Source organism: Musa acuminata, chromosome BXJ1-8, assembly GCF_036884655.1.
Source record: "Musa acuminata AAA Group cultivar baxijiao chromosome BXJ1-8, Cavendish_Baxijiao_AAA, whole genome shotgun sequence".
In the NCBI taxonomy this organism is placed as follows: Eukaryota; Viridiplantae; Streptophyta; class Magnoliopsida; order Zingiberales; family Musaceae; genus Musa; species Musa acuminata.
This window is the reverse complement of record NC_088334.1, coordinates 9,317,609-9,342,877: the sequence shown is the minus strand read 5'-3', so window position 1 is coordinate 9,342,877 and position 25,269 is coordinate 9,317,609. Positions and strand designations below refer to the sequence as shown.

The 25,269-nt window shown below is 37.4% G+C and overlaps 1 protein-coding gene and 1 pseudogene across 4 annotated transcripts; both read right to left on the bottom strand.

The window, feature by feature from the left end:
• Positions 1 to 4,009: 4,009 nt before the first annotated feature.
• On the bottom strand, positions 4,010 to 5,335 carry LOC135589054 (ferric reduction oxidase 2-like; annotated as a pseudogene).
• Positions 5,336 to 7,842: 2,507 nt separating this feature from the next.
• Positions 7,843 to 20,388, bottom strand: LOC135583208 (MADS-box transcription factor 50-like). 4 transcript variants are annotated; one of them, XM_065078868.1, is made up of 8 exons: positions 20,151 to 20,388; positions 19,858 to 20,060; positions 9,196 to 9,274; positions 8,834 to 8,895; positions 8,649 to 8,748; positions 8,512 to 8,553; positions 8,385 to 8,426; positions 7,843 to 8,175 (listed from the first exon to the last, which is right to left on the bottom strand). In XM_065078868.1, exons 2-8 carry the CDS (start codon positions 20,037 to 20,039, stop codon positions 8,050 to 8,052), a joined length of 633 nt encoding a protein of 210 aa, XP_064934940.1. In that variant the 5' UTR covers positions 20,040 to 20,060; positions 20,151 to 20,388; the 3' UTR covers positions 7,843 to 8,049. The 4 variants fall into 4 exon arrangements, with proteins under 4 accessions (XP_064934940.1, XP_064934941.1, XP_064934942.1 ...); XM_065078869.1 differs by having other exon boundaries at positions 19,858 to 20,056; XM_065078870.1 differs by having other exon boundaries at positions 8,834 to 8,892; positions 19,858 to 20,068; positions 20,151 to 20,382.
• Positions 20,389 to 25,269: the final 4,881 nt, after the last annotated feature.

Sequence of the window (25,269 nt, the reverse complement as noted above, 5' to 3'; positions counted from 1 at the left end):
CTTCTGCTTTTTAAGTTTATTTTTGTTCTTATTTTCATGTTTTATAAATTTTTAAAATTTTCTTGTCAAAAGTTCTATATCATTATTATTTGAGTTTTCGCTCGAGTGGTCTTCTTTTGTTCTAAGTGTCAAATCCTTCCTATTCTTTGGAAGGTTATTCTTATGTTCATCATGTATAATACATGTCATTTCATAGGTTATTAAAGACTCGATAAATTCTTCAAGCGAAAAATTGATCAAGTCTTTTGCTTCTTGTATTGCCATTATTTTTTTATCCCAATTTTTAGGAAGAGAATGTAAAATTTTATTAACAAGTTCAAGATTTAAAAAATTTTATCAAGTACTTTCAAACCATTGATGATATCCGTAAAATATGTGTACATGTCTTTAATGGTTTCGTTTGGTTTCATTTGAAACAATTCAAAACTATACATCAAAAGATTAATTTTTTATTCTTTAATTTTATTTGTGCCTTCATGTATAATTTCAAGAGTGTGCCAAATGTCATATGCAGTTTCACAAGTCAAAATACGATTAAACTTATTTTTATCCAAAGTATAAAATAAAACAATCATAGCTTTTGCATTTAACGAAAATATTTTTTTCTCAAAATCATTCCATTCGTTCATAGGTTTAGAGGGTTGTTGAAAAACATATTCGATAATATTTCATAAATCAAAGTTCAAAGAAAGCAAGAAAACTCTCATTCGAGTTTTCCAATACATATACTCCGTCTCATTGAACATAGAAGGACGAATGATAGAGTGACCCTCTAGATTGCCGGTAAAAGTCATTCTCTTAAGTGTTAAACTAATTGAGAAAAACTTAGCTCTAATACCAATTGTTAGGATCATATCGGTATTAGAGGGGGGGGTGAATTAGTGCTTTCGTAAAACTTCAACGATTTGAAAACTCGTTCGATAAAGCCCGTATCAAAAAGATATTTAATTTAAAAATATTTGTAAGAATATAATGAGCAAGTAAAGTAGTTTGCAATAAAGGTAAACAGCAAAGGAAAAGAACACACTAGATTTATAGCGATTCGTTCGTTGTGACCTACGTCCACTCCTAATTCCTCTTCACTTGAGACCATCGGCTTTTACTATCAATCTTCTTTCCAATGAACAAAGATCAACTATCCTTATAACTCTTTCTCCTTTTCACAAGCTCGGGAAAGAACTTTTACCCCCCTCTTTTATAATGTATCCTTCACACACCTCCCTTGGAATAACCTCTAAGCTCAAGAAGGAGGGACTTAACTTTCTCACAAAATTTTTATACTCTAAACCCCAAGTTTTTGTTCTCTTTTCTTGCTTTTTCAAGCAAAAAAGATTGTGGTATTTATAGGCCCGAAATGGATTCAAGTTTGGAGCCAAAATAATCTCATCCCGAGTTTTCGAGATACTAGAGTTACCACTACTGGTACTAGGTGGTACCACCGCATGCCAGACTGACAATTGGCGATACCATCACTCATCAATCTGACACTTGGTGATACCACTATCTAGTCTGACACGGACACTAGACGATACCACCGCTTGGCATAGCCTAGGAGACTGTGTCTAGGCAATACCACAACCCAATCTAGGCAGTACCACCGTCAAACTTTACTACATATCACTGAATAAGATAAATAGTAGGCTTAATTTAGCATTAATTCGGGCCCAATTGACATATAATCGAGTTGACATTGTTACACCCAAAACCAACTCAATTAGAACTAACTAGCTCAATCTAGATACACAATTACATGTATGAATCTTATGTTATCCGACATGTTATTGGTTCATCTGGCACTTCGTCCGATCCTTCGACATATCATCCTCTCTTTCGGCGTATTGCTCAATCAGCATGTTGACTCCCGCAACTTCTAATCTCCTTAGCGTAATGTCCGATCCTTCCGGCCCGATGCTCGAACTCATGGCACGAAGTCCTTCCGATCCGATGTCCAATCTTTTAACATGTTCCACTCCAGCCCAATGTCTGATTCTTCCTACTTTAATCGAATTGTCTTTCCTTGATCAAGGTTAGTCCTATGTCACTAAAACACATATTAGATCAAAATTTCATTATTAAAATATGAGATTCAATATTTATAACAGGTTTACTAGTGATAGATGGAATAGAATCCAAAACTTTTCGCTTGAATTGTGACTGATCATTCTTATCAGAACTTTTATTAACTTTAGTCTTATTTTGAGGTATCTTATTATCAATTTAAATTTTATAGGATTTGTCATGTAAGATAGTTTGTATAGATCTATAAAAATTCAAATGATAATAGCTTTTATGCTATAAAATCAATTCAGTAGCATTAAGGAGAAATATGAAAATAATAAGGGAGACACTTTATTTTTTGTCATCCTCAAAGTTGCCATCAATTTTCAAATTTTTTTATCATAAATCAAGCTTTTTTCATCATCAAAAAAGTATAATATCCTTTTCTCTTAGTTGCTCTATATTAATGAGATTTTATTTTAAACAAGGAATAAACATCACATCATCAATAATTTTTTTACTAGATTTATTATTCACGATAACTATTTATTTTCCTTCTACTTGAACTTTGCTACCATTTCCCATTTGTATTATAGATCCAATTAAATCATTGAGCCTTTAGAATAAACTTTTGTCCTTTGTCTGATTATTGTTTCCACTATTCATAAACCAAATAGATCTAGAATATTCTTTACCATATGCTACAAAGAAAATGTTTTCTTCATCCCTTTTTTCATCATTATTTTTCTCATGATAATTTGTTTGATTTTTGTTCCAACAATCTTTTTCAAAATGATCATATTTTTTATAGTAAATGTAGAGAGGAATATTTAGATTTTTATTTTTGTACTAGCAATCTATTTCAATATATCCAATTTTTTTACAACAAAAACATCGAAGCATTTTTTTGTTACCATTATTCGAGTTCCTCTAACCCTCATTTGAGCGATCATGACCTCTGCTATTTTGATCCCTCCCTTGAGATCTAGCTTTTGAATTTTTATATTGGTCCTTCTTTTGATATTTCTTTATTTGAAACATATATTCTCAAGTTTCATATGAAGATATGTTTACTTTTTGTTTATGAACTAAAAGGAAACCCACTAATTCATCGATAGACAATATATTTGTATTTTAGTTTCTTCTATAACAATAGAATCATATCAAAATTTAAAAATAAACTTCAAAAAAAAATTCCATTATAATTTAATCTTTTAGATTTTTATCATAAAAACTCATTTAATTCATCATAGAAGATACTTTTGAGAAGAAATCAATGATAGATTCATAATTTTTCATCATAAGATTTTTGAATTCAAAGAATTTGAAACTTTAAAATTTTTACCTTGTCTATGTCTCCGAACATAATTTTTAATATTTTCCGAGCTTATATTGATGTTGGTGTCATCATGATTTACATAAATAAGGAATTATCTATTGTTTGTTTTAGCATGTCGAGAGCTTTTGCATCTTTTTGTATATTCTCATTTATTTAATTTTTTTATCTTTAGTAATATTAGGATCCTGTAGATCATACTTAACAAAATTATTTTCTATCAAATTTTATAATCTTTATAAAATAAATAAAAATTTCATCTTAACATCCCAAAATTGATAATTATCACCTTTAAAGATAAGAGAAGTTGATTGAGAACACTTACTCTAATGCTTGTCATCTTCTTGTTTATTTTTATGGATCATTAGAAGGAACTAGAAGTATTTTCAATCTACAGTACTTTGGATTGATCAAAGAGCATATATCTATATTGATCAAAAGATAAAATATAAAATTTTTAAAATAATAAAAAATCTATCATATCTCAATAAATCTTTTACCCTCAACAAAAAAAATTTATTTATTTAAATCTAAATTTTTATCTTTTATTTTATCTACTTTTTGAATTAATCTTAACACCAAGTTATTAGAATGTGTACATCTCAACGCAAAACTCGAAATTAGCGCAGGTTCTTACTCGAGTGGTGGTCTTCCACCAAAATGAGCCTTGGTGGCTTACACAAGAGAATCTTGAGGAACGCTTTCGAGCTCTCTATCTGCGTTGTGGAACCAGAAACCGGGCGAAGTTGTCGGCGTCGGCGCATCTATATTCTGAATCTGTTTCGCTTTCTTTGAGTTCTCTCTCTTGTTCCACAGAACCGCTGCACTTGCCGCCGTCATTATTCAGATGCATACAGAAAGCCCATTTAAAACAGATCTCGAACAATAGGAGAAGACTTTGTTGGTGTTGTGGTCGATCGGGTATATGTAGTAACGCTGGAGAATGCTAATAAGTACGAGGAATGCGACAAAAGAGGACGATACTATCGCAGCAAACCAAAGCCAGCCATTGGGACCGAGCACCGGAGCGATGGGAACGTCAGAGGGAAGGGGCTTAAACCATATGGTTTGGATTTTGTTTTGCGCGTCATCCGTGGTAGATTTCTCTCTGGTAACAAAGGATTCGATTCGAAGATCCAAGCCAGAAAGGTCCGCGATATTTCCAGATACCGGAAGGAGGAGATCGAGCATGGTGAGGTCCGCCGAGGTCTTGAAGGCACAAATGAGGAGGACGGCAGGGGTTGGACGATTCAGAATTGTCCTCTGGTGGATGAGTTCCCGAATTATGGAGATGAAGGGTGTGATTCCACTGCCACCGCTCACTAGTATCAAGGAATCATACCTGTGAGGATCAATTTTAAACGCACGTTAACGTCAACAATGGACAACAACAATATTACTGCTTCAAATCATGTTCGTAAGGACCTTAGGAAGTTCTTGGACATCGGACCATAACGGCCTTCGACCGAAACATAGAGGCGATATTGTGGAACCGGTGATGACAATGTTCTGTAGAGCTTCCGAGTCCATCTTCCTTCTTTCTAAATGATTAGAGACAGCCGCTCAGGTTCCAAGTTGCTGCTGGAGCTCACAGTGAAGGGATGCTACTGGAGTGACGACACTCCCGGAACGTTAATGAAGACGACTCTCAGAGGCTCAAAGGCAAGTCCTACACAAAGAGAGTCAACGTGGGACAACCATAAAGAAATTGTGTGTAGGTTTTCTGCTGCCGAATCGAGGAACTACTAACCTGGGCTCTTTGCGAAGTTTAGCTCAGCGGATTCAGATGACAAAAGGCGTGCGGAAACCAACCAAACCTTTGGCTCTTGATTGCAGGAACCGCAGGTGGCAATCGACCATGAAAACATACACGCCAGGAAGGATTGGCACATAAACGGGGGCTAAGTATAAATTAGCCGTAGGTAGTTTACATTTAGTATTTTAATTTTTATATTTTAAAAAAATTATATTGAAATTATTATATTTACGAAAGTAAAACATTTAATCCTAATTCTTCTTATGTCATCAACTTTATCGACAAAAAAAATCGCACGTATTGTAATATGTAAAAAGATGAAAGAAGTAAAAATAATAATTTTACTTTCTCATCCATTTCAAAATATTAATTTCACATAAACTTCTTCGGTAAAAAGGCTTTCAGAAAAACTTCTCTAATTTTTTATGTCAATAAAATTGACAACATGATAAAAATTAAGGTTAAATATTTTACTTTTATAAATATAATTTTTTATAATATAAAAATAAAAATACTAAACATAATTAACTACACGAGGAAATATGTAATCAGTCCTATACTGACATACCACGATGCAAACTTTAAATGAGAGTCGAGATAGTATAAGCTTCCCGAGCGATGTGCAAGATAAATCCATAAACTATTGAGGTCAACTTGTTTTTCTCAGAGCTCATTTCAAACACTCGACTCATTATGGACATGTGGACTATTCTTTGGATACGTCTGTGAGCAAAACGTGAATCATGGTGTAACATTCGAAATCATCTTAAAATATTGAAGTATTTAATCAACTCATATATAAAATATTCATTCATAATCAATATATGACAGTATAATCAGTAGTGGGATGATAGGACCCAATAAACAATTGAAAATCAATCCAAAACAAGTCTTAGAAATATTTTATCCGAAAAGCAAAACGATAGAACGGGGATCCTCAATCCTTTGCCAACTCATGTCCAGAGGCTAGCCGCCGGTCACGTTGGCGTGTCGTTAAAGTCACAATGCCAACGAATAAATTACAGCGCCTGTTGCACGGACAGAACAAATTGGTAGCAGCGAAAGTCATCATATGCTCCTGCAGCCTTCGCTCCAAAGCCGAACCCTTCTTCGTAAAGATGCTTCCCTCAACTCCCATCTCTTCCTTTCTCACAATACCATGGCCTCGGGGTTCTGTTACTTCTCATACCCCACGCTATACGTCCTCCTCCTCGACCTCTTGGGCCTGGTGAGGTACGCCATCTTCGTCGTCTCCAAGCATCTTGGCTTTCTCTTCAGGCGTTCGGATGCAGAATCTCCCACCGGGGAAATCACTCGTCCAGTTCCGCACACGGAAACGAGGCCGCTGTTATCGCTGACGTCGCTGAAAGCGAGGCTACCGGTGGTGAAGTTTGAGAGCCTCGTCGAGAGGTGGGCGGCGCAGGAGGAACGGAGAGAGCATGTTTGTGTTATTTGCATGCGAAGCTTCGAGGGAAGCCATGAGGTGAGGGAGCTCAGCAACTGCGCTCATGCCTTCCACACGGCGTGTCTCGACTCATGGATGGATGAGGGCCGATGGACGTGCCCTTTGTGTCGATCGTACCTGTCGTCGTCTTAGGGGTGCGTAGATGTGTAGTAGGATCGTAGAGATTTTGAAGTTTACTATGGTTTCCACTGAAGCTGCATCGATACATTCCGCAGGTCAACGATGAAGCGCACTCCATCTACAGACGTGAGATGCACTGCGCGCACTACAGCCATTGAGGTGGCGGTTGTTCTGTATTCAGATCTATTCTGCTTCGGCAAACAAAGCCTCGTCCACATTTTGGTGCATGTGGTTGCGTACTCCGACCTAAGAACACTTCGATCTTCCTATATACTGCCACGACAGAAATGAGTTTTGGCTTGAGGACATACAGTAGCAAATGGCAATGGCCAATTGAAATCACACAAACTTTGGTCGAATCAAATTAGAACATTGGGCTAAATAGAAACTAGTTGGACCTAACTGGGTTGAATTGCTACCTGTATGTTAAGGTAAAACTAAACTATGTACCATATCTTTTCCCCTGGCTTAAACTTGCAGCTTACCCAAACAAAATTGCTGCATAATAAGAGAGAGAGAGAGAGAGAGAGAGAGAGAGAGAGAGAGAGAGATTTCTACAACCACCTTTAGTGCCGGAGTATTTGAAGCTTACTGTGATCCATGTCTTCTGGACACGCATTTCTAATGAAATGCAATAAATGACATGAACCAAGAACAAAACACCAAGACAAAACAGGCTGAGAGGATCATAATAAGTGAGTTTGAGAATACCTTTCAAATGTGAGTTGAGGATCAAATGTACATTTGACATTGATGCTTGATAATTTTTCTTTCAAATCTGGATGCTACATTGGAAATGCTCAAAGGCTAATACTGTCTCAGGGTAACATTAACATTTCAATGTTTGTTGGATACTAATATAATCTCATATTGGTATACTAATATAAGATTTACCAAAATGATATACATCAATTTGTGCATAACCTAATCGATCAGTTTAACTTAAGACTCATCATCGTTATAAGATTTCTAACATATTATCATATCAGGGCAGGGGCAGTTACGTTGGTTCGGACCACTCCCACCGCCATCTTGCTGATACGTTTGACTTCACAAATAGCATCAAGTGTGTTTCTTAAGTGAAATAGCTGCTTATCATTTAATATCTTAGAGTATCAGCCCAAAAAAAAAAAAAATTCCAAATTTAGTTCCCAAGTTACTTTGACATGACCGATAAATCTATTTTTTTCTCGATTGCACTCCGATAAAAATAACAATAAGGGATTCTTTTTTTTTTTTCAGCACATAGATACTTCGCTCTGAATGTGCCTATCATCATATGCTACTGATATGTATACAAGTGCTCCTAAATTGTGAGCGAGACATGGAGATCCGAGATAGAGAATGATCGGTTAACCTCGCTAGCCACACGCCTCAGTGCGTCCCTCTTCCTGGAAATCCAATGCGCAGCTCTGTCTCCACCTCAGTATGTTGGCCGAGTGTGCCAAATGGCGGAACTCCCTTGGAAGCAGCAGATGGCAGCTGAGGCAGTCGCTTGCACTTCAAACATTATAAATTGTCAGATCAGTTAGTTGCATATACGATGTGGAGTTCGGTCTTCCTTTTCAGGAAGAAATTTTTTCTTGTATTTGTCTCGTTGAATGAAAATTTCTTAGTTTTCTTCAAAATGTTATCTATCATTCTCAAACTTCCTATCCCTCAGCCACACAGTTTGTGATGATTAGTTTGGTAAATCCAATTAAACGTACCTTTTCACGTAGTAATGCGTTTTCCTTCACCAAGGAACTCTCCTGAATCAAGTGAACAACAATATCAGTTACCGATCCGATACTGGTCTGCAAAACTTTGTCTATAGCATAGCTTTGATCAATTCACCTTTTCTTTAAGCTGTGAAATCTGCTCCTTCAGCAAATGATACTGAAATCAATATAAAATAAAGGATGTAAGCTACAGTGGGTTTCTATTAATAATTTAACAGCAAGTTATAGTAGAAACTTGGGTTGAAGACTTGCCTTTCTTCCTCTGATGTTACGCAAGCTCTGTTCTATCTTACCTTCTAATTCATTTAGCTCATCAAATGAACATGACTCTAATTTTTCACCCAAAAGCTTCCTGCAGCAATGAAGTTGATGCCTTTAAAGTTTTGTTTTCTGATTGCAATAATATCAGACGAGCAAACTATCAGAGTAGAACTCACTGCTTAGAGGCTTCAAGATGCTCAATCTTCTTTGACATGCATGCTGCTTCATGCTTCCACTGCTACACTTGACAAAACTAACTATAAATATTACGGTACATGCTAATTATACAGTCATTTTTAGTATATTTCCTGATCATGCATGATCTATAAAGAAATCCAATCCAATCCTAGAAAATAAGATGTCTAAATCATTTGTTTGTCGCTTATTGAACCAGGTCTTTTTAACTTCTTGAAGTTGATTCTTACTTGAACACAGTATAAACCAGCTTCTGGGAGGTAACCCATATAGTTTAAGAAGTTCCACTCTGAGGCAAAGTACAATTATGGAACCCAAGTTACAAAAGATAGGAATACAATACCTCAGTATCTTCTTCCATTATAGTGCTGCTAGTATCTTCTCTGGAGTATTCTCTATAACGCTCAAGGCTGCTTTGCATGCTAGAGAAATAAAGAACAAATTCAAGGCATGTCAGCTTCAAATAGTATAAAATTGATGGCTTAACAGAAAGAAATCCAAGGAGAAAAGATGAGAACCAGAATTGCAGAAATATTACACCAGATTATGTGCACGCAATAACTTATTCGATGCCAATAAATGGGTAAAAAATGTTGTGTTCGTACTTATCGATTCTACATATGCATCTTAATCGTGAAATTTTCACTATTCTGGTCTTAAGCCCGAAGCAAGAAGGGAGGTTGCATCAGGCAAATAGCTAAGTTGGAACTTTGACAGATCATGAGTATGGACCTTTGCCAATTAGATTATGGTATTAAACATCCTAAAAAGCAAAAGGTGGGTTAGGAGATTGTCTGGAAGCAATTTATTTATTTATTTTTTCATCAAAGGATAAGCGATGAAGACAGGATTTGAGCCTAAGAACGTGCAACAAGCTATCAAAGTCTGTATCAGCTAAGTTAGTTGAGCAACATATATTTTGAATCTCTTCTTTAATATTTGAAACTTTTACCAAAGATATCATTCGTGTATAAATGAGATATTCAGAGTTGAGTTAAGCATTAAGAGTATGTCTTCCTCGTAATCTTTTACATTAAAATAACAGTTATATGAATGGATATTATTTATGAATCACAATATTGGCCGACAATATGGATGTGAGAATATCTTATGCTTTAGAATATTGGAGAGGAAACAATCTACCTAATGACCTGCCGATGAAGGAGAATCATAATGACAAGATCAAATTTTGCTAATCCTCATGTTAAGATTTCACAAACTTTATTGCATGTGGTGGACATTCTGATATGTTTATACTGAACGGTGATAGGCATATCCTAATATCTATTGTGTGTAGACATTCAACAGCGTTTGCAATCCTCATACAAAGATTTCACAAACTTATTGCATGTTTTCTCAAGAATTGATATGTTCAGTACACACAACATATGTCATATTAAGACTTTGCAATTAACTAAGCAAGACAAAAGGGTTGTGAGCATGAATGACTATAATGAATAAGATGTCATATCTATATCTTTGGAGATCAATATAGGTTTTATCTACTTATATTATGGTCTTCAGATTTTCAAATGATTTTGAAGTTTGGTTATTGGGAAGAATGTTCTGAGTAAACCCAAATTTAACAATTCTTAATCATTAGTTCTTAGTCTTATTATTACATGTTTATAATACCTAATATTTATAAACGTGTGTTATTTCCTATGGAGGAGATATCACTTGAGCAATAGTTTTTTCAGTTTCATGCCCACGCTTACACACGCTTATCCTTATAATATGCTTCTCTCTCTATTTCTTTGTTGTTTCTCTCTCTCCTTCAAGCTCTCCTCTCCTTTACCTTTATACAGCCTCTATATATTTTGTTCTTACAAGCTGAAATCACAAAGAACGGATTTCTAGCTGAAGAACATGGTAAAGATAAAAATGACATATTAGAACTAGATAGTAAGAAGAAGAGATAAAACCATTATATTAAGAACAAAACAAAATATTCTATGTTTCACTCATAAACTCTATATATTTAATGATCTAACATATGAAATTTATATAGTTTCCAAAAATATATTACAATCATTATATTTAATATGAATCACTCTTTTTCAAGAGACTCTTTCAAGAATCAATAGTTAATTTGATTTATTCTTCTATAAGCCTTTAATATATTTCACCTGTTGTACAACAAACATCTTTATGATACCTTGATAAGTTTAATTCCAACATTCTCCCCCCTTAAACTTGTTCAATCTAACATGTCAAGTTTCTTTCGAAGTTATTGAAATATTTCAAATTTGAGAGTTTCTATAAGTATATCGGTCACTTGTTTACTTGTCTTGACATGAAGTAACTCCACTTCTTTGCTTTTGATGTGATCTCTTATAAAATAAAATATTATGTCGAAATGCTTTGATATTTCATAATAGACTAGATTCTTGGCTAAGACAATAACTAATTCATTATCAACATAAATCTTGATTGATTTCTTCTGCGGCATATGAAGCTCTTGGAGTAGTTTTCTTAGCCACATTGCATGACAAACACATTATGATACTATGTTAGGACTCTAGCTAGGAGAGTCCTAATTGAGAGGGACATTCATGTAAAACCTACCTAAGCCGACCCCTATTAAAGAGGTAAAGAGGCCGGCTAGGGTTAGGAGGTTGTTTCTTAAAAAAGAATTAGGAGTTGTAAAGGAATAGAAGTCTTAAGAATTAGGAGTTGTAAAGGAATATGAGTCTTAAGTAGGAGTCCTATTAGGAGTTGGTTAGAAGTAGGAGTCTTGAGTAGGAGTCCTATTAGGAGTTAGGGTTTAGAAGCCCTATAAATAGTCATGTATTCCTCCTTTTTTCACAGGCAATAGATGAATCTTTTCTGCAGCCTTTGAGCAGCAACTTGGAGGGAGGAACCCCTATAAAGTTCCAAGGAGGCCGATCCCCTAAAGAGATCAACCTCAAGTTTAGAATCTGCAAGGGTTCTAACACCTGGTATCAGAGCAGTGTTCTTGGCGTCTCGCTGCCCTTCCACAGCCATCCATCAACCCTCTACAACCATCCAAAGCAATTCCCACAATTGCTTAAAAGATCGTCACCGAATTTCGCCATCATCTCCACCACCGCAGATCATCCTTTGATCTCCCCGTGAATTGCAACAGGTTCTGGTTTCCTACCTTACTGCTGCTGCAATTTAGTTATCCTTATTCGAAAATCCAAAAAAAAAAAAAATTGTTCCTATATTGCTGCATAAACTTTTCGTCACAAAGTTTTTATCTCTACGACGAAAGATACATTGCAGAATTCCAACCGCATAGCACCATCTTTTTGATCTTGCTATTGTGCTTTTTCTATCCAAATTTCTACGAAATTTTTATGACATCTTTGACACTTCCTAACAGTGGATTTCCCTTTGATTTCATCAAAAACTTCTCAATATAAACTACTGATCTTTTATGTCCAATCTGCTGTACTTGAATTGCAGAATTCAAGCCGCATAGCACCATCTGTTTGATCTTGCTACTGTGCTTTTTCTATCCAAATTTCTATGAAATTTTTATGACATCTTTGACACTTCCTAACAATAGAATTTCCTTTAGTTTCATTGAAAAATTCTCAATATAAACTACTGATATTTTATGTCCAATCTGCTGCACTTGAAAATCTATGCTGCAGAAAATTTCAGCTGCATATCGTTGCCTTAACCCATCTATTTACAATCTTTTTTGAATGAAATTTCTTATACACTTTATAGATCATCTTGGCTTCCATCTAAAATTGATCTATTAAGAAATTCATCTCTAAAAACGATTTTATGTTGCTGCAAATTTTCATCGTAACCAGCTGAAATTTTTCGACGACAATTCTGCAATTGCAACTTGCACCAATTTCCTTGCTGTTATACTGCCGAAATTTTCTTGATTAAATTAGATATCCTTGCTGTCATATAAACTGTGATTTTTCTATCAATTCCCTCCTCAATTCTCTCAAGTTTTTGGTGGAAATTACGTCGAGAAACCGTTGTTTCTTCAACGACAATTCTACTCTTACAAGACAGCACATACTTACTGCAACTTCCATGGATTTTTGTCAAACCTTTGCTACCATCTACCATAGATCCAAAACTTTCATCCACAGCCCTAAAACTCTACTAAACCACACCCTCAAACTGCACCCAAAACAGTCACAAAACAAGCCTAAACCGCAGCCTACATCCACCAATCCACCAACACTTTCGACCATCACTTCTCTCAACCTATACATGCCTTTAACCCAACAGCAAAAGAGAGATCTTAACATCATTGATTTGGGGCCATATACTATGGCATCTAAGGAGGCAATCAATGCTAAATTCGAAGCCTTGGAGGCGCGAATGGAGGATAAGATTCGGACACTCTTTACCGAACTCATATTGGGCCGACCATTAAGCCCGAAGAAATCATATCAAGGAGGGAGCTTTGCCCAATCACACCAAGCCCGAAGAGATGACTTCCAAGGGAGGGTAGGCTATATGACCAACCCCAACTATCCATACATGAGAGTGGACTTCCCTAGATGGGAAGAAGGAGACCCGATTGGTTGGATCTCGCGCGCGGAGCGATATTTTCGGTACCATAAAATCGCGGATGTATCTATGGTGAAAATTACAGCTATACATCTTGAAGGGGATGCTATACAGTGGTTTGACTGGTTTGAACATACTTATGGAGTCCTTTCATGGCGACAATTCAAAGAAGGACTGCTGATTCGCTTCAGACCAACCGATTACGAGAATATTGACGAACAACTAGCAAAGATCCGACAAACCTCCACCATTCAGGAGTACCAAACCAGGTTTGAAAGGTTATCTAATCAAACTCATGATTGGTTTTAAAAACAGCTATTGAGGACCTTCATTGAGGGCTTGAAGCCGAAGATCCGAGGAGAAGTTAAAGTGCGACAACCGTATATGCTTATGGCAGCCATCTCTTTCGCACAACATCAAGAGGAGCAATTGAACCATGAAGCTCTGAGGACTGGGGTCACTCCTCAACCAGTAATATTGAAGCCCTCAGCCCCCCCTACTATCGACCAAGTACCTACACCAAAGAGGTTAACAAGAGAAGAGCTTCGGGAGCGGTATGCGAAGGGGTTATGTTGGCATTGTGACGAGCCGTGGAGCCGTGAGCATCGCTGTAGTAAAGGGAGACTTCTTATGATTGAACCAATAGAAGAAGAGGTCATTGAACATCCAGAAGAGAGCCTTGAACATGAAGAAGAAGATGCAGAAGAAGAGCCACAACCGACTGAAGTTACGGTACATGCACTAGCCGGCTACTCAAACCCGCAAACGATGAAAGTTGGAGGCCTTTTCAAACAACAACCGATCACTGTTCTTATCGACACGGGCAGTTCTAATAACTTTCTAAATAATAAGGTTACTATCTAGATGGCCTTACCTATTGAGAATTGCAGCAGGTTTGACGTTAAGGTCGTCGACGAACGGATTTTAAATTGTGATCGTAGGCGCCCGCAGGAGAAACTATTGCTGCAGGACCAAGAGATAATTACATATTTCTTCCTTCTCCCTCTTGATGATCATGAGGCCATGTTCATAATTAAATGGTTGACAACATTAGGTGATATTTCTTGGAATTTTATGCAACTAATTATGAAATTTTACAGTAAGGAGAAACAGGTGATACGGAACGGGAAACGTGAGGGCGACATAACAACGATTTGCACACAACAAATGAAGAAGGTTTTGTATAAAGCATGCAGCGGCCTTTTGGTATAACTTGAGTAGCAAACTAAGGGAGAGCTAATAAAATTTGAAGATCCAAACCTACTTCCTTTGCTTGCTGAATTTTCAGATATATTTGACGAACCGCACAACCTATCTCTTACCAGTCGGCATGATAATTATATAACGATTCTTTCAGGCAAACCTCCAGCAAATACTCAGTCATATCAGTATCTACATCTCCAGAAGGATAAAATAGAAAGGATTGTAAAAGAGATGCTCGAAACAGGAGTTATTCGGCCAAGTTGCAACCTCTACTCTTCACCGGTGTTACTTGTACGCAAGAAGGACGGAACATGACGAATATGCATTGATTATCGAGCTCTCAATGGCATAACCATCAAGAACAAATACTTTATTCCAATAATAGATGAATTGCTAGATGAAAGGGAGCACAAATCTTCGCAAAGCCGGACCTTCGATCCGGGTATTATCAAATACGAGTGTATGAAGAAGTCATACCGAAAACCGCCTTTTGAACACACAACGGCCACTACGAATTTTTACTTTCTTCAACAAAAGGTGAAATATCTTGGGCATATCATATCAGAGGAAGGTGTGACGGTGGACCCCTTCAAAATTGAAGCAATGCAAAACTGGCCTACCCCGAGGAACATAAAATTGCTACATGGCTTTCTGGGTTTAACAGGCTACTACTGTAAGTTTGTGAAAAACTATGGAGAGATTAGTGCACCAGTTACTTCCTTACTGAAAAAAGATGTCTTTCAATGGTCGGACAGAGCCTCCGCTGCCTTCGACAAACTTAAGGCAGCCATGACGATGACGCTAGTGCTAACACTACCAGATTTCAACCGACCCTTCATTATTGAGGCCAACATATCTGGAGTCAGAATTGGAGCCATTCTCATGCAAGATGGTCGACCACTCGCATACACTAGCAAGGCATTATCTCCCTCCTATCAAAATAAGTCAACATATGATAAGGAGATGCTCGCCATTGTGCGCGCAGCAACGCGGTGGAGACCCTACTTGATTGGTCGACGATTTCAAATTAAAACCGACCAAAAAAGCCTTAAGTACGTTTTGGAGCGAAAGATATCATCCTCTGAGCAGCAAAAATGGGTAATAAAACTTTTTAGATTTGATTATGAAATAACTTACAAAAAGGGGAAAGAGAATGTTCTTGCATATGCGCTTTCGCAACTAACCGAGCAAGCTGAAGTTTCGACCGTTTCACTTCCGACCAGCGACTTCCTTGAGGATATTAAGATAGAATGGCAGGAAGATTTAGAGACTAGTAAGATTATAAGCACCAAGCAGATTTTACAAAAATTGGAGGAAGCACCAAGTTCCGTGGCTTATTACAATTGAGACTTAAAAGAATTACACTATAAGGAATGCATTATGCTTGTGACAAATTCTACTTGCATCTTCACAAGCAGATTTTGGACAAAGTTATTCCATATGCAGGGTATTAAATTGAAAAGGAGTATGACATATCACCCACAAACCGATGGCCATACAAAAATAGGTGCTTGGAGATAGCCCAAAGCCACCCACCAAATATGACTACGCAAGGAGAACTCCAGACCCAACCAAGTGCTATTATTGATCGACGGAATGTGACTCAACGATGACGACCCGCTACTGAAGTGCTAATACAGTGGGCGAACCTATTATCAGAAGATGCCACTTGGGAGAACTACGACGACTTGAAGATCAAATTCCCAGAATTCATGAATCGTTAGCCTCGAGGACAAGGCTGATTTGAAGAGGGCGGGTCTGTTAGGACTCTAGCTAGGAGAGTCCTAATTGAGAGGGACATTCATGTAAAACCTACCTAAGCCGACCCCTATTAAAGAGGTAAAGAGGCCGGCTAGGATTAGGAGGTTGTTTCTTAAAGAAGAATTAGGAGTTGTAAAGGAATAGGAGTCTTAAGAATTAGGAGTTGTAAAGGAATAGGAGTCTTAAGTAGGAATCCTATTAGGAGTTGGTTAGAAGTAGGAGTCTTGAGTAGGAGTCCTATTAAGAGTTAGGGTTTAGAAGCCCTATAAATAGTCATGTATTCCTTCTTTTTTCACAGGCAATAGATGAATCTTTTCTGCAGCCTTTGAGCAGCAACTTGGAGGGAGGAACCCCTATAGAGTTCCAAGGAGGCCAATCCCCTAAAGAGATCAACTCCAAGTTTAGAATCTGCAAGGGTTCTAATATACTATTATATATTCTGCTTCACAATTTGGTAAAGTAATGATATGTTATTTTTTTAAGACCATGTGATTGTAGCTTCACAAAAATAAAATATAAATTCGATTATACTCTTCCGATCATCGTAGCTTTCGGCTAAATCACTATTACTATATCTAATGAGCTCCAACCTTTTAGATGATGAATAGAACATTCCATACTCAATTGTTCCTTTAATATAACACAAAATTCCTTTAGCCTTCGAATGAGATGTCTTAGGAGTTTCCATATATCTACTTATTAAACCAAATCCAAATAGTATATTAGGTCGAGTGCATGTCAAATATTTTAAACATACAATTAGACTTTTATAATAAATTGGATTAATTAGTTTACCTTCATCTTTCCTTATCAACTTACTCTCATATCTCACGATTGTATTAATAGGGTGACAATCTTCCATAGAGAACTTTTTTAGAATCTCCTTTCAATAATTTTCTTATGAGATAAAAATTCCTTCATTATCTTGTATAACTTCGATACCAAGGAAATAAATCATTAGGCTCAAGTCGATCATCTCACGCTCCTTCTTTATATAGTATTTAAAATCTTTAATCATAAAGATATATGAAAGCTTATAAGATATCTCATTTAGAAGTCAAGACAAAGAAAGAGCAAGGACAAGACAAAATATTCTATGTTTCACTCAAAAACTCTATATATTTCATGGCCAACACATGGGGTTTATCTAGTCTCCATATATACATTATATTTATTATATTTAATATGAATCACTCTTTTTTAAGATACTCTTTCAAGAATTAATTTATCCTTCTATAGGTCTTTAATATATTTCACCTCTTGATACAGTGAACATATTTATGATACGTAGTTTAATTTCAACAATACATAGATTCCAAGAACAAATTAAGAATCATGATTTACTTATACAAAGAACACGTAGATGTAAAAATAAGGGGCTATGCAATAAAAGTTGTGTAGTGGTTGTGGCTTAAGCATTCTAAATTCTCCAATTAAGATTTGAAGTAACGAGGAATAATATTTTTCTGAGTAAACTAAGATTCAGTTTATGGTTCTTAAGTTGAGGATCAGGTGACGAAAAGGTCAGGTTATCAAAACACTAATGAAAACAAGTCATTGTTCCTTTATGTTTCTAGAATTTACTATGGAAGTCAAAATTCAAGCATAAACCTTTTTATATCTTGCTAAATTGAATTTTGCAGGGAAGCAGATCTCACAGTTTACTTGTCTCAATTGTTCAAGCTTATGCATAAACATACAAAAGAGACTAGAAATTTGTATTAGTTTTGGGTTTGGTATGTCATGCTCAGAGAGTGAACCGACTGAGGCAACAAATTGTCATTGTTATAAACATTTTATTTGTCTTGTGTGTAATTGAGCTAACCATAGACTTAGCACAAGTTAGATCTAAACTTAACACATCATATCAGTTTGCTCAGAGAACAATAATATAAACCAAGTATAATAGTTGTTTAAAGAACTAGGTTTTTTGTGCCACATGCTTCATAGATTTGCACCTCATTTTCACAATACAAAGACAAATACTTGTTTCTTACTGCTTCGCATTCAACTACATTAATTTGTTTCCTTGAGTATAGACATGGACTGGACAACTTTGAACCATAGGACTGCAAGTTTCACTAGACAACAAAAGCTTTTCATTTCATTATAGCATATGCATATTGATCAATCTATGCCATCAAGGAAAAAGGGATTAAGATGCCTTTATGCACTTATGGTTGTATATTTCACTCGTAAAGAAAGAAACATCATATAATCAATGGAAGTTACATGCATGATCTGGTAACCCTGTAAACATATGGACATTTGTGCTTCTTAGACAATTTAGACAACATAAGCCAAAATGATTCATACGAATAACATATATCACATGCATCTTCTTTTGATTAGGATTTTATCAAGTGTCATTATCTATTTCCAATATCGAATTTATTCCATGATTGCTAAAAAGACCAACAGAAGTTATATTTTAAGTTCTTTAAGCGACCAATAAGTATCTCACTGAAAATAGTATGTGTACGAATACATGTAAGTCTTTGTTCATGTTAGTATGTCTGTCTGTGCATATATATATGTGAATACAAGGAGATGAGAGCTCTCATATGAAAGAAACTAAAGGAACATGTAAAGCTTCATATTCTAATCATGAGAATTGTGATTTCCATAAGCACCATGTTGCAACATGTCACAAGAGATATAAATGTGGACGACGTAACACATTAACTGCAAATACCAGGAAACTTGATACCCGTAGAGTAGACATTTCCACAAACATGAAGTGCGTGCTTGTCAATAGGAAAAGAGATCAAAACAGTGCAGGAAGGGAACTATTCAAGTTGATCTCCGGTTGAAAGAACAGTAACGAAGTATTCTCATAAATTACTATGTCAAGAGTTGTATTGGAAATCCTCAGCCACGAGGTAGCCATACCAAACTACTCAGTTCATTTACTATTGGCCTTCTGTAAACCCTCAACGAGGAACTTTTTCTCGAGGTAATAATGGATTTCCGTAAATACATGTAGCTGATATTAATTTGGCATTCCATTTGTACGTACAGGAGGAGAGACTGTGAACCAACCAAGATGTTGCTCGCCACACTATAGATATAGTACTGATATATATGTACGTTAGTCAAGTAAAAGGACTTTGCCATGTTTTCTTGAAGCAAGATATGAATAGGCCTCTTTCCACCATTGCAAAGCAGATGGTGGAAGAAGAGACCAGAAAAAAAATCTGGGAATTTGGCTGGTTAACCATGAAGGCAACATCAGATAGACAACTCTCTCTCTCTCTCTCCAGGGAACAACTGCACCACTAGCTAGGAAATAGGAAAATGAGACCCTAGGTAGATTTAGAAGATGACCAAAGCGAGAGGAGAAAGCTGATCACAAAGATAGAGCAACCCACAAAATCTGAGATGTCTGCCGGAGAAGAATCATGGTAGAGAGGTAAGGTTTTTGTTCGAGTTCTAATTTCTTTGTTTTGGGTTAGTAATCATCAAGAAACCCTCCGGAGGAAAGAAAGCATAAACAATAATGAAGGGAGGGAGGGCAGGTGAATGGAACCTGGAGCTGGAGAACTCGTACAGCTTCCCCCGGGAAGAGAAGATGATGAGCGCGACCTCGACGTCACAAAGCACGGACAGTTCGTAGGCCTTCTTCAGCAGCCCGCTCCGGCGCTTCGAGAAGGTCACCTGCCGGCTCGTCGCGTTCTCTATCCGCTTCATCTCCGTCTTCCCCCTCACCATCGCGATCTGCCCTCCGCCTCTCTTCCCACCTGATCAGATGAGCAAATGATCCAGAAAAGGGCAGAAAAAGGGGATCATGCGAGACCAGAAAAGAAGAGAGGAATATCTCACAAGAATTAGCGAGAGCAAGAGCGAGGCCGGCGGTGCCCTCGCGAGAAGGAGAAGTAAAAGCAAAGAGAAGGAGAGCAGCTCGTATTTGTTTGCTCAGGAGGAAAAGAACGGCGAAAAGAGTAGGAACCACTCTCTCCCCTTTCCCTATTCTCAGACCAACACCGGTAGAAAGAAATAAAGGCAGTAGTGGGGACGGAAGGTGGACCAGAAAAAGAGCAACCGCCTCTTCCCCGTTACCGCTCCGCCCAGTTAAAAAAGCAAAAGCAGTGGGGAAAAAGGCATGCCAAAATAAGGAAAACACATGGATCATTTTAGCCCACCACTCCCCTGATTTATTCCCGAAAGATGCCTAAGCCTTCAGGTCGTCGGTTGGGTCTTCGCCTCCGCGGGCCCCATCATGGTCGCGAGATCAGAATCCTGTTCCCTGTCCCAGACGGGACAGCGGCCACGAAGTGGGCGCGCGTACGGTAGCTTATCGCGATCGTCGCCCGACCAATGGGACGCAGGAAGAGGGAGGCCGGTCACATGGCACCTTCGCCGCCCTCCCCAGTCTCCTCCGCTCGTCATCGCTTGTCTTCTATACAAAGTCATCGACTTTTGCCATTTAGGTGGTGATTTCAGGTTGTTCGTCTTTCCCTATCGCTGCTTCTCCGTCGGTCTCGGGGACCAAAGCTGGTGTCAGTTCCCATCATTCCACTTTAATTTCCACAAACATGCTTTGCGCCTTTTGCTCGTTGCTGGCGGATCATTAGACGACGGCTAATGTCCGATGATGAGACGATAAGGTCATGAGGACGACACCTCGTCGTTTCTTCTTGGGAAGTAAATATCTCAGTTGCAGACCTCGGATTTCCACGAGCAGGCGGCGGTAGAGAAGAATTAGAGCGACAGGGAATTACTCCGGTAGGTGTTTAGTGGGGTGGTGCGTTCGGATCTTTTAGTGGGTGGCGAACTCACAGCCAGGCTTTTGTTTAAGGAATCGGGGAAGAGATTATTGGCGTGGCAGAGCCCTCTATCAATCGCTGTCACGTGACTACTCACCTCACACGTTATTTTATCATCTAACTTTATATTTCATCTGGTACATTTCAGTCCTTAAAAGAATTATTATTAGCAAACCTTTTTCTTTATTGATAATTTTCTTACTTCGTACAATTATTTTGAAAAATAATTTTAGTAACTACAATTATCAATTGCCAATCATATCCATATTTTTCATATTTCCTTAATTATCAATCTTAGGCTCATAATGTTCCCCCCATTATCAATTATTTTGTTGATCTAAAAGCTTACCTCAGTTAGACCATTGTAAAAAAAACGCTTAATCTTTTGGAGCATCGCATTGATCATCAGTATTTCTTTCATCATTTTACATCATGATGACAAGAGGAAGAAAAAAAAATGGTATAGAAGGATTTGGAAGAGTTTATTAGAATTAATTAATAAGTTGAGAATATTTACATTTATTTGTAGAGAGGTACCTTAGCAATATTTAAAAGTCTCAAAATGAGATGGAGATTATTATTTGTAATCTTTTTTCTACTATTTACATTCATATTTTTAGAATTTTTAATATTTTTAAATTATTCATTTATAAACTAATGTGAATACCCTCTTATTTTTCTTCCTCCTCTTCTTCTCCTTTTTTTTTTTCCTCTAACTATTATTCTTCCTCCTTAGAGGATGGCATGGAGGGGATAATAAACAAGGTCGGATGATATTGAGTGGTGTTAACAATGATGGCGAGTGATATCAGCATCAAGTAATATTGGTAACAAGTAACGAGGCTTTCAACTACACATGGTGAAGATCAAGTGGGTCATTGCTTAATGTTAACGATGTCAAAAATAACCAAAGAGGCATTAGAGGGGGTCGCAATGACATCAGCATGGAGTGGTGTCGACGACGAGGATGAAAATGAGTTGTGGGAAAGAAGAAAAGAAAAAATCGATAAAATCGATAATACTAGGCTGTAAATAGTAAATAATATTATATTATTTTTTAAAGAGATTGCCAGGATTAAAAATGAGTTGTAAACAGTAAGCTTCAAATTAGATTCTGAATGGAAAAAAGGGTTACCAATAAAAATCTTCTTAAAAAATCAAGTCAAGTAATATCATCTTTCAACACACTTTATATTATATATATATTTATATATATATATATATATATATATATATATATATATATATATATATATATATAATATTAATGTGTAAGGTGAAGATCAAAGGGGACCAAATAATAGTTTGGTATTCTTAAGGGTTAAAAAAGTCAGGTGCTTATGTTGTGTTTGGTCAAATGTATATTACTTTGATTAGTTTGAGTAAAGCTTGCTTAAATTAAATCTCAATATGATATTTTAGAAAATAAAAAATAATATTAGGTTGTTAAGGATGGAGAGAATCGAATATGATATATCGAACTTAATTTTTTTTTTAGTTATGTTAGTGTTCAATATTTTTTATGTTGTCCCAACTAGTTTAATAAGGATTGAAAAAAATAGATGACATGTATTCGATTTCATCTACAAGTTAATCATCTAAAATTTTGGATTGCATTGATATTCAATATCATGTATGTTATCATAACTAGTTTGATTCAGACTTATCCTACTTAAAATCTTTGCTTAAACTTTCGTGATTGAAAGAAGAAATATTTCTTATCTGAAATGAAGATTAAAAGATGATCTGAGGTTTCTCACCACAAGACAGAGATAATTTACATATGTTAGCTAGCAATATGGAGAAACAGTTGTTAGCTAGCAAAATCCTCGCCGTGTAACAGTAGCTCGTACTAGAATTCCTGTGCTTTTAACTCCCGTGACACAGAGCGGACAAAGGCCAGGCGATGCAACTCTGCCTACAACCATGTCTCGGTGTTCCATTTTGCCAGCCATATCTTGCGAGATAGTTGTCCTCATTTTAGGGCGAATGGACTCCCCATATCTATGTTCTCTAGAGGAGCAGAAGGAGGAAGAAGTTGACAGGACTCGGTTGTCTTGGTCGCGGGCAGCCTCAGCATGGTGCCGTAGTGGTCCGGGTGAGAACCCCTGCTGGAAAACAACATGACCGCGACATACACAGTGGCCAAAGGTTTGGCAAATACAATCGCTGTTGTGGTGGGGGAAGAGCCAGACTTGATCCCGTTGCTGCCGGTGCTACACGCGCCACCTTGTGCAGTATAGCATTGTCCGATCCGAGCATTTTATCTTTGGTCTCCTTCTATAGAACTGTCATCGCAATATAGAGGTCAAGATTTTATTGGGCTGGCTATTATGTAAGTCAATAATCCGAGTACAAAACCTGTGATCATCAGATAAACACAGAATTGCTAGTCAACACCTGTAATGGGTCGTTCTCTCCTAAATATGATGGTCGTAAGCAGCGCTCATGTGATCTACCTTCTCTCTGAGCTGCGCTATCTGCTCTTCCAGCAAGTAATACTGAAATTTGTAAAAGGGAAGCATGTAAATGTGCAGTGTTTAATCGGACAACCTAACAAAAGCGAAGTAACCTCTATTGTGACTTGCCTTCCTTCCTCTTATTCCGCAGAAGCTTTGTTTTAGCTCGCCCTCGAACTAATGCGGTTCTTCAAGATTTTGACCCAGGAGTCTCCTGCATGCATCTTCATGTGTTAACCTTTCATGCACAGAAAAATTTCTACTCGTTGCAGTGTTCTTCAAAGTATTACGCTAAAGCTCAGTGTTTGGTGATTTCAAGATGTTCGATCTTCTTTGACATCGATGCTGCTTCGTGTTTCCATTGCTTCAATAGAAACGATGACTCTTGGATTGTAGTCACTGATCATGCAGATGCACAAACGTATTTTACAAGCGATTCCATTCTGGGTATGGTAGTAAAGGCCTGGAATCAGGACGATCCATCCATTTGCAACCCAAGTTGCTGTTGGTGCTGTGGGGGAAGGGGTAAGGACATGGAAAGGAGTGGTTCGTATCTTTCAGGTGCGCAGGCCATGCACATCGGTTCCCGAGCATCGACCGAGCCTGTCATGTTCGTTGTCATAGATGGGTTCATCGGTCGGGCACAGGGCTCGCCTTTCGTACGACCTCCATCGGCATCCGTACACTGTTCGCGGACACCTAAGCCTCGGAGGAAGCTGATCGTGGTCGCGCGTGCCCGTAGGAACGCCTCTCATGTGCTTTTTCTGCCTCCCCATTCCTCTTCTTTCCTGCCCACGCCCACAGGTTTACAAGGCACCCTCTCTCTCTCTCTCTCTCTCATGACCTCACGGTGAAACCTTTTTCTCTTGTATTCTGTGCGTGGGTGTGTGATGGTGATTTCAGATGCTTGGGCCTCCTTTTTCTCCTGTCACCGGTTCCGGGACCAAAGCATCTGTCAGCTGTCAGAGGCTGCAGCGTTCCAAGTTGCATCATGATTGTGAATTTGTCTTGGAAGTCCCTCCTGAGCTAAGAGTACTAAACAGTGGATGGCAGACATGTCACCATTGTCCAAGGATGAGATTTCATAGGATTGCATGTGAGGGTAAGAAGATATATTACTGGGAAGCTATATACTCCGAGGTTTACGATCTTGCATCCAAACGTGAAAGCGGTGAAGGTGGCGTGATAAGAGACTCGGTTCGAGTAGGTCCGCTAGTGTGTATGCAACTTGCAACGCGCCTTTATCAAGGAATAAGTAGGAAATTAATTAGTGGTCTATTTGAGCATACTGTCAATATCTCTTTTCCTTTTTAATTTTAGTTTTCTGATTGATGATCATTTCCTTTCATAATTAATTTAAAAATTATATTATTGAGAAGAAAAATATTGATGTCCTGATGAACTCGACATGATCTGGACCCGTATACGTATAATTATTCGAAAATGCTAAACTTTCAAATGTGTCATTTGTACTAAGAACTAAGTCACAGAAAGTTTCTCGATTCAATCCCTTCAACGCTCAAGTTAGAAAACCAAGGTATATGAGCATGAACATAACTGATCAAAAAAGATAAAACCCTCTTTTTATTATGTTGAATATGAGCTTTTATACTTCATTATAAAATATCATAATATTTTCATAAAATATTTTATGGGAAGATAATCTTCAATAACCTTTCCTTCATCATAAAATATCATAATAATTTTCATAAATTA

Excerpts from the sequence above, each read along its gene's own strand:
- LOC135583208 (XM_065078868.1), bottom strand. The coding sequence starts at position 20,039 with ATGGTGAGGGGGAAGACGGAGATGAAGCGGATAGAGAACGCGACGAGC. Across the intron at positions 8,896-9,195 it reads TAATGGAAGAAGATACTGAG|CAGTGGAAGCATGAAGCAGC; the intron begins GTATTGTATTCC and ends TGTCAAGTGTAG. Across the intron at positions 8,554-8,648 it reads GTAACATCAGAGGAAGAAAG|TATCATTTGCTGAAGGAGCA; the intron begins GCAAGTCTTCAA and ends TATTGATTTCAG.